Consider the following 10,097-nt stretch of genomic DNA (forward strand, 5'->3'; position numbering starts at 1 on the left):
TGATTACTATGCCTCCGTGGGTGATCTGGCATATAAGTAATTGGCAGATCGTCTTCTACACTAGCTTTGGATGGTTTTTCCTCGGGTGTGATAGCAGCACTGAAGCTGCTGACACAAACAAGCATAAGCGAGACCCTGATTTGAGTGACAGAGTAAAAGCGTTTTCAAGGGTGGTTGTGTGATTTGATTCTGAAAACCTACATGGTTATATTGACCGTGCTAGTTTATGGACCCACATAGTCCAACACTCTTCTCGTCTTCTTATGTCCTAAACTCGTAGTTGTTGCTAAGGATATTTAATCCTATTCAACTCCTATGACCTTTTCTTTAGTTAAGTAATCAACATGAGAAGAACCCTAAGAAAGGTGAGATGGGTACTCAGATAAGCAGTTGCTTAACCAAGGTTTATTTTATACCCTGTATTTCTTACAAGTGCCACCCACTTCTTGCTGGGTTGAGCCCAATGACTTCAGTTAGATCAAATCATTTCAGCCTTGGTGTGAGACACAGGAAGAGAACAGGGGAGACCGAACTGCCACCCTGAGGATGTGGCAATGGGAGGGAATTGATGAGGTGAGAGATACCCAGATGACCCCAGCAGGCAAGCACCCCTGCAGAGGAAGGAGGTCAGAGGAGACGGGCATTGCCTTGAAGGAATGGAAGAACAGAAGCACACAACTCACTGCAGAGGATGTGCTGGTAGTTTTTCCCTCTTTATTTTTTAAAAACACTTGATTCATAGCATTATTCTGAAGAGAGTTTACGTCAGCCCTCTGTACACGTTCTCAACATGCTTCAGGGGGAAAGACAGCTCAGGGGGAACACCTCCCCGCCAGCTCCTGATCTCCCAGCTCCCCAACCACATACTCCCTGCCCCCTCCCAGAGAACGGCTGCTACCCCCAGTCCTGCCGCGGAGAGGGGAAATGCTGCGTTCCCTTATACAAAACACTGAGGAGTCAATTTAAATTACCGATCAATGGCACATCCGCTAACCATGCTCAGTCAGTTTATTAAGCAAAGATAGATCAGCACAATACAGAAAAGCAAAGGTTAGCACTGTACCAGCTGGGGATACAGGCTTGCAGCAGTCTTCAATCTGTTCCAAAATCATGAGCTTAGCTGACATTTATATCCTGCATTTTCAATAGGCAGAACACCCTCCGCTCCCCCACCCACCCCCATCTCACGGTTGCATTAAAGACCTAATTTCCCTATTCTTATCTACTTTCCCCACCTGTTTTTCAAGGTCTACAGACATCTTCACCCAAAGACACCTGCGCCAATCACTCCTATCACTTTATACCTTGTATTTTGTACACTAATTGTTATTTGGCAAGCCTTAACAGAACATACATCTTGCTTGACAGTTCCTACACTTACAAATACCAGAGGTTATATACAGCTCACTCCGTAGCCTTTGATTAATTTAGAGCGCACAAGTCACTGATCACGGTACTCATGCAGCTACGTAAAATGTATCATACCAACTGACATTGGTGGGTCTCACACAGATCTGAAGACTTTAACATCCAACTGAAAAGGAAACAGCAAAATGTTTCCCTGCCTTGCACATGCTCCCAACCTTATGGAGACCACCGGAAGCATCACAGGTGAAGATGGAAGAAATAGTAAGTGGAGAAATACCATAAGTAGACATGATTCCACTATCCTGTCATCCTGGTGTATGGAGGTGGTCTGACCAGCTTTTAACTCATTTTCCAAACACCCCACCAGATTATTTGAGACCGTAAGCAAGCCATTCCTAGCAAAGAAAAAATAATTTTTAAATATGGACCTTTCAAAATCAGCTCAGGGGTCACAAGTCAACAACTGTAAGCTTAGCATGAACACAAAGCATGCTAGGAGTCTGCTTCATAGTTACACAACTTAGCAAAAGTGCGAAAATACAAAACCGTCAGAAACATATGATATTGGCTAATAGCCCCTCCCCGCTCAGATTTATAGCAACAGGGTGACTCCCTGGGGGGAAAAAATCACGTAGCTGATGTGAAAGCATTTAACTGAAGTTTAGGCTGTTTTAGCAAAGCACATGACAAAACAAAACTGACACACGCAAAATCAATATAATTAAAGCCTTAAGAGTTATCTCTGTCCAGGCATTAAACGTAAGTATTTCTAAGTCACCATCATGCCTGTGATTATACAGAGCCTTTTCTGCTTTGTGCATGACATTGTTAATCTGATTAAGATGCGTATCTCTTCAGTCTAATGATATTTTTACATTTGAGGTTAGTGGATCAACGTGTAGGTTGAACAACTGGTATTATTTTTCAACTTCATCCTGGTGACGGGGTTCACTTTGGATAATGGATTCACTGATGCCTGTTCCAACCTACACGTTATGGTTCGACTTGCAACACTGTGGGTCAAACAGGAAGTTGGAGTGAAGCGAAGTCTCCATAGGTCAAAAAAAATTTTAACTGGTTACTATGCAATCCCATCTCTCCAGAGCCTAGGTCGCCCTAACTGCTGGTTGTCACCAGTGGATGAGTCTTGCAGGACAAGGTGCTACAGCCTCTTGTCCATCTGTCTCGTTGAGCCGTGTCAGGCTGGCATGGCCACAGACAGTAGTTATGATGGCAGGCTACACGTGGTGGGCTCCAGGTTTGCACGGCTGAATGAAATACCAGTAGCTGTGGTACATCCAGACACGCGTTGTAGAGGTCTTCTTCTAGGTAATCAAGTGACCGGACAAATGCCAATTTATTAAACATGTCAGCGCTAAGATTCGGACAACGGAAGCCAAGACTGTTTAGATCAACAAGTACCTCTGGTATGATGAGGTGTCACTGACCCCAAATTACAAATTGTGCTCAAGAGAATCTGTTTGCAGGATTTGAGACATTGCCGGTTTACAAGAGCCTTTGAGATACACTGATGGAAAGACCATTTAGCTAATTTTTTGTCAGTAACAAAAATCAGGAAATTTATCCATTTCATCATCACTTGACAAACTGGTTATGGCAGTTAACACAACTATCATAAATTGTGCAAATAATCTTCTTACCTACGCCATGTTCCTTTTCTTTTCTGTAATTAATTCATTAATCTTGGTGTCTGGCTAAACAGTTTAGCAATGTCATGCTTATTATACACACACACACTATACCTTTCCTCAGTAGTTAGGCCATTAATGGCATATTATAGGTTTAGAAACTGTTTCCACTGCCTGGTACTTGGAATAGTTAATGTGTCTTTTTATATTTTCTAAATCTCCCGTTTGAAAAAAAGACATCCCTGATCCAAATAATCCTAAAACTGAACGAACAATTCCATCAAAACTTCAGAGTTGCCTATTTTGAAAGATACCAGACTATGTAATAGTTTCTGGAGCAGCTCCCAGATTTTGCACTTGTCCCTGATAAAATGCTATTAAGTCTAATAACAAAGATGCCTACAGCAACAATACATTTGTTGTTACACAGTGGACAAATTCAGCAATATTCCATCGAGAAAGATTTAAAACAATAGATATATGCATAAACTACACATTATTAAGCAAAGCACGAGGGACTGAAATAGCAGTTAGACCAGTAAGCGAGCACAGTCCAACCTTAGGGCACTGTAACATCTCTATAGCCAATTGCATACTCAGTTGTTCTTACAGAGTAGGTGGAAGTGTAATTGGCTCATCTGTCACCTGTAGGTTTATCTTTTCCCTTCCGATGCCTGGGGGTTTCTTCACTATGCACTGATATACCTTGGTGTCTTTGGTCTGGGTGACGCACTTCTAAAACATCTGAAGTTGGTTAGCATGCTAAACTTTATCCACATTTCTCTTATTCCCAGTAACCCGATTACACATAAATGAGTTTAATTTATCCACAGTTCAATGGAGAGACAGCCATTTATTATACAAATTATGCTTCAATAAGCATAATAGAAGCATGACCTGGTCTCCTACTTTCCAGTCATTTTCCTTTATCTGTCAAAATACACTTTTGCTTTTCACTTTGATATTCCCCATTCGTTAACTATGTACACATGTGCTTGTTTAAGGTAGTCTTTGAAAGTTTTGCACAAAACATCCATTTTTATTCCCTCAATCTCATGCATCATTAGTTTTTCATAGATGTTTTGAAAGTCTCATTTCTCCATGCGTCATTACCTCAAACAAAATGCAATTTCTTGCACTAGCAGAGCAGCCCCGAATGCCATGTCAAGTAACGGAATGAGACTGTCCTGGTCTCTTCCCTTTAGAGAGAAACTTTCTCACCATCAGTTTGACGATTCTGTTCATCCTTTCCACCTGTCCTGAGCGCAGTATGGACTGTGGAACTTTTGTTTTGTCCCTCACACCAAAAGACAATTCTGGAAGATTTTTTCCTGTAAAGTCAGTTCCTCGATCTGATTTCAATTTTGCCAGTAGGGCCCAATAGGAGAATACCTAGACTACCAACACACGAGCCATTGCTGAAGAAAAAAATATTTATTTCCTTTTTAACTTGCAGGTAACAGTCCCACAAAATGAATCTGCAAAGTAGACCACGGCCCTAAATTTTTATGAGCTTTAAGGGGAGCACTGTTCTTATTACTTTAAGATCATTTTGCACACAGATTAAGCAATTGTCACAGCATTATTTCACATTATTTCTTCTCTCTGGCTACAAACCTACTCTTGCCAATCTTTGCCTGGTTTTATCAGTCCCTTGCTATCCTCCTGAGGGAACGTCATGGACCAAATAAATCAAATTTTCAAATTAGTGCCCCATTCCCTTTTTACATAAGAAAGCAACTCTCCGTGGTTCTCTATTTTGGTTTGTAAGATTAAGAGTTAGTCCTATGACAATTCCTTCCTTAGCCTGATCCTGTTTTATTGCTTCTGACAATATGGCAATCCACCTCTGCAGAGCCTACAAAACAGGCAGTCTCCGCAAGACTGATTGCTAGAACAGAAATGCTCACAATTTTATGGAAAGAGCCCATCACTTCCTTGTCACCCCTTGATCACTTGGTGTAGCAAGAGTTAGTGATAAGATTTGCATAATGAAACAGAGCCGTACAGCTTTCTTCATTAGCATACTGGTGAATATCTCCACCCGTCTTGCAGCACACTGGGGTCTGATTCCCGACAAGGAGGCTGTACTTCAAGGTTTAGGAATTGACCAGTGACTTTGGTAAAAACAGAGTACCTTTATAAACAAATCACGTAATGAAATGAGAAGGGCGAGGTGGGGGACACAAAAATAAAATGACGAAGAAAGCAAGTACCAAAAAAAAAAAGAAAAAAAAATATAGGAGGACAGCATAGAATACGGGAGGAAAAGCAATTTATAAGAGATGGGAGGGGAGAGTCTATGGCCAGGGCAGGTCAGACTAGATGGATCATAATGCTCTCTTCTGGCTTGGGAATCTAGGAAACCTTTAGAACCTAGGGGTTACAGTGGACAAGAAGCTGGATATGAGTCAACAGTGTGCCCTTGTTGCCAAGAAGGCAAATGGCATTTTGGGATGTATAAGTAGGGGCACTGCCAACAGACTGAGGGACGTGATCGTTCCCCTCTATTCGACATTGGTGAGGCCTCATCTGGAGTACTGTGTCCAGTTTTGGGCCCCACACTACAAGAAGGATGTGGAAAAATTGGAAAACATCCAGTGGAGGGCAACAAAAATGATTAGAGGACTGGAACACATGACTTATGAGGAGAGGCTGAGGGAACTGGGATTGTTTAGTCTACAGAAGAATGAGGGGGGATTTGATAGCTGCTTTCAACTACCTGAAAGGTGGTTCCAAAGAGGATGGATCTAGACTGTTCTCAGTGGTAGCAGATGACAGAATGAGGAGAAATGGTCTCAAGTTGCAGTGGGGAAGGTTTAGGTTGGATATTAGGAAAAACTTTTTCACTAGGAGGGTGGTGAAACACTGCAATGCGTTACCTAGGGAGGTGGTGGAATCTCCTTCCTTAGAAGTTTTTAAGATCAGGCTTGACAAAGCCCTGGCTGGGATGATTTAGTTGGGGATTAATCCTGGCTTTGAGCAGGGGGTTGGACTAGATGACCTCCTGAGGTCCCTTCCAACCCTGATATTCTATGAAAGGGAGAGGATGAAGCGAGGGAAGCAATGTAGGAAAGGAGAGAGGGAAGATCAGGGGTAGGTTTATTAGAAAAGTTGGAATTTGGTGAGGGCATTGCATAGCCATGCAGAATTGGAAAGCGAAAGCAAGGGTATGAGAAAACCAGTGAAGCGTTCCAAAGCACAGGCAACAGCACCAAGTTCAGCACCCTGAGTTGAGTGAGGCATGAATGAGGAGAGAAAGGAGCAGACCATAAACACCGAAGCCTTTGAGTTAAACCGTCTTCATGAGACAGTGGTGTGGGAATTTGAAGATTTAAAGGCTGCTCTTTTTAATTTTTAGACCTGTTCCTTTCTTCTCCTTTTCTACATTCTGAGTGAGCCACTGATGGGCCCCGTTTTGCTGCTGCTAACTGCTGCTGTGCTGCGGGTGGAGCGGGCTGGGGGGTGTTCAGGGGCACTGCTTTCCCCCAACGAGTTGCCATCTGGCTCCACTTCAGGGGTGGTGTTCTGGGGTGGGAGCAGGGCCGAGGTCTCACCGCCCAAGTCTGGCTTTTCTTTCTGCCAGAGTGGGGCCATCCCATCCTCACTATCCAATGAGCTCTCACTGCCGGCCAGGACAGGCTCCTCCTTCCTCCACCGCCTCCTCCTCTTGCGGCCAGGCAGAGGTGGCTCGTTCTCAGCAGAGGTGTCACGGTCTGAGGCTGACCCGGAGCACAGGACTGCCACCTCCACGCGGGGCAAGGCTGGGCTCTTGGAGGGCCGGCCCCGCTTGCGCTTGGAGGGTGATTCAGCACTGGGGGCAGCCGGGGCCCAGGGCACCTTGGGGGGCCGGCCCCGTCGGCGCTTCTCCAGAGGCTGCTCACTGCTTACTGTCTTGCTCCTGGATGAGACTGGCTCAGGGGCACTGGATCCTGGCTTCTGGGCATGTGGCTTTGGGGTGCTGGGTGAGGGCTGTGCTTCCGCCTCCCCTGGCAGTTCTGAGGTCCTGCTCCTTGGTGAGGAAAGCTCAGGCATCTTGGTCTCCAGCTTCATGACATGGGATGTGGGGACACCGGGTGGTGGCTGTACATCCCCCTTGTTGATTTCTGGAGACTTCTTTTTGGAGGGCTGGTGCCACTCATGGGGCAAATCAGTATGGGGGATGACCAGGGCACCGTGCACCTTGGGAGGTCGGCCCTGCTTGCGCTTCTCAAGGCGGGAGTTGCTATCACTGCTGTCTGTCTCGCTCCCGGGTGAGAATAATTCAGGGGCCTTGGTCTCCAGCTTCCTGATGTGGGACTTAAGAGTGCCGGATGGCAACTGCTCCAAAGACTTGATCTTGGGAGGCCGGCCCCGCTTGCGGGGCAACTCAGTGCTGGGGATGACTGGGGAACACTGTGCCTTGGGAGGACGGCCCCGCTTGCGGGGTGACTCAGCACTGGGGGTGACCAGGGAACATTGTGCCTTGGGAGGCCGTCCCCGCTTGCGGGGTGACTCAGCACTGGGGGCGACTGGGGAACACTGTGCCTTCTGAGGCCGGCCCCGCCCACGGGGTGACTCAGTGTTGGGGATGACTGAGGAACACTGTGCCTTGGGAGGACGGCCCCGCTTGGGAGGCAACTCAATGCTGGGGGGGACCACTACCAGGGAACTTTGTGCCTTGGGAGGCCGGCCCCGCCTCCGGGGCGACTCGGCCCTGGGGGCGACTGGGGAACACCATGGCTTGGGAGGCCAGCCCTGCTTGCGGGGTGACTCAGCACTGGAAGCGACTGGGGAACACTGTGCCTTGGGAGGCCGGCCCCGCCCACGTGGAGACTCAGCACTGGGGGTGACTGGGACACGGTGCGCCTTGGGAGGCCGGCCCCGCCTGCGCTTCTCAAGGGAAGAGTCATTCTCACAGATCTTCTTGCTCCTGGGTGAAGAGGGCTCAGGTGCCTTGGTCTCTGGCTTCCTGGCATGGGACTTGGGGGTGCCAGCTGGGGGCTGCACCTTCCCCTGGCTTGGCTGCTGCACAGACTTGTTCTTGGGGGGCCGGCCCCGTTTAGGCTTGAGGGGCACTGGGGAAAGGCTGAGGGCCATCTCTGGCTCAGAAGCTTCATCATCACTCTCCACCTCGACCCTGTGGCTGGCAGGCTGGCTTCGGTGCTGCAGCAGCTCCTCGCCGCTGGAGGACAGCGCCAGCTCCGAGATGCTGCTGGCCCAGCTGCTGCCGCTGTCGTTGTCTTTCTGGTCCAACTCCCTCCTGCCACCCAAGTCCGGCAGTTTGTCCTCAAGCCCCATGTCCTGGGTCATGCTTGTCAGCTTCTCCCGGGGCTAGGCTCACAGACCTGCGGGCCAGCTGGGGGAGGGGAGAGACAAACAGCAAGTGGAGAGAGGGCAGCGACTCACCTCTATCTGCACTTCCCCCCCCCAACCAAGCATTAGAGCCCCACCCCCAGGTCCCCCTCCCCTTCCCTAACCACCCCCTCCCCGCAGCCAGACAATCCATCTCCATCTCCCCCCTCAGCCAACCATCTCCCCAGATACCACCCAGCTCCCCCTCCTCCAGCCCCCCCATCCAACCAACCCACCCACCCTCCCCCCAGCTCCCCCTCCTCCAGCCCCCCCCATCCAACCAACCCACCCACCCTCCCCCCAGCTCCCCCTCCTCCAGCCCCCCCATCCAACCAACCCACCCACCCTCCCCCCAGCTCCCCCTCCTCCAGCCCCCCCATCCAACCAACCCACCCACCCTCCCCCCAGCTCCCCCTCCTCCAGCCCCCCCATCCAACCAACCCACCCACCCTCCCCCCAGCTCCCCCTCCTCCAGCCCCCCCATCCAACCAACCCACCCACCCTCCCCCCAGCTCCCCCTCCTCCAGCCCCCCCATCCAACCAACCCACCCACCCTCCCCCCAGCTCCCCCTCCTCCAGCCCCCCCCATCCAACCAACCCACCCACCCTCCCCCCAGCTCCCCCTCCTCCAGCCCCCCCCATCCAACCAACCCACCCACCCTCCCCCAGCTCCCCCTCCTCCAGCCCCCCCATCCAACCAACCCACCCACCCTCCCCCCAGCTCCCCCTCCTCCAGCCCCCCCCATCCAACCAACCCACCCACCCTCCCCCCAGCTCCCCCTCCTCCAGCCCCCCCCATCCAACCAACCCACCCACCCTCCCCCCAGCTCCCCCTCCTCCAGCCCCCCCATCCAACCAACCCACCCACCCTCCAGCTCCCCCTCCTCCAGCCCCCCCATCCAACCAACCCACCCACCCTCCCCCCAGCTCCCCCTCCTCCAGCCCCCCCATCCAACCAACCCACCCACCCTCCCCCCAGCTCCCCCTCCTCCAGCCCCCCCCATCCAACCAACCCACCCTCCCCCCAGCTCCCCCTCCTCCAGCCCCCCCCATCCAACCAACCCACCCTCCCCCAGCCCCTCCCCCAGCCGACCAACCCCCGCCCCACCCCCGCCCCCCACGCCAGATCCCCCACGCGCTCAGCACCTCGGTTTCGGGCCGCGCGGTTTGGATGGGGCCGCGCGCCGTGCCCACTTCCGGAGAGGAGCCTGACCACCCACGCGCCAAGAAGGCAGGACAATCAACGGGCACTGGCAGGGAACAAATGAGGGGCGGACCCGGGGGAATTGAGCGGCAGCCAGATTGACCAATCGAGCTCCGGGGCTCGGCCTCGGCGGGTGAGCAGCGGGGAGCGTGGCCAAACAGAAGGGGAAGGCGGGGTTTGAAGCTGAGTGACGGCTCAGTTAGCCAATCAGCAATGGGAATGCTGCGCAGCGCTATGCTTGACGAACCAATCAGCCAATCAGACGGGGAGGAGGAACGGTTTTGCCAAGCATCCAACCAATCAGAAACCGAGCAGGGGGGCGGGCCAGCCAATAGGGGAAAAGAAGGCGCTCTTAAATGGATAGCTTCCTGGGTTAACGTGGGGTCAGCCAGGTGACCTCTGACCCCAGAGGCAGGGTTGGGGCCCTCACGCCAAGGGGGTTGCGGCTGCAGCATGGTCACGTGACCTGACCGGCGCCCTGGGCTGTCACATGGCAAACACTGACCTCTCGGTGCCCCCAGGTCACGTGAGGCCCCACGTGT

At 51.0% G+C, this 10,097-nt stretch overlaps 1 protein-coding gene across 1 annotated transcript; it reads right to left on the reverse strand.

Annotated features, from left to right (window-relative positions):
- Window positions 1–990: 990 nt before the first annotated feature.
- LOC144267022 (uncharacterized) lies at window positions 991–9,597 on the reverse strand. Its single transcript, XM_077820653.1, has 2 exons — window positions 9,498–9,597; window positions 991–8,355 (listed from the first exon to the last, which is right to left on the reverse strand). The coding sequence occupies exon 2, from the start codon at window positions 8,307–8,309 to the stop codon at window positions 6,402–6,404; it is 1,908 nt and encodes a 635-aa protein (XP_077676779.1). The 5' UTR covers window positions 8,310–8,355; window positions 9,498–9,597; the 3' UTR covers window positions 991–6,401.
- Between the last annotated feature and the right edge of the window lie 500 nt (window positions 9,598–10,097).

The sequence above is a fragment of the Eretmochelys imbricata genome, chromosome 6 (assembly GCF_965152235.1).
Source record: "Eretmochelys imbricata isolate rEreImb1 chromosome 6, rEreImb1.hap1, whole genome shotgun sequence".
NCBI lineage: Eukaryota > Metazoa > Chordata > Testudines > Cheloniidae > Eretmochelys > Eretmochelys imbricata.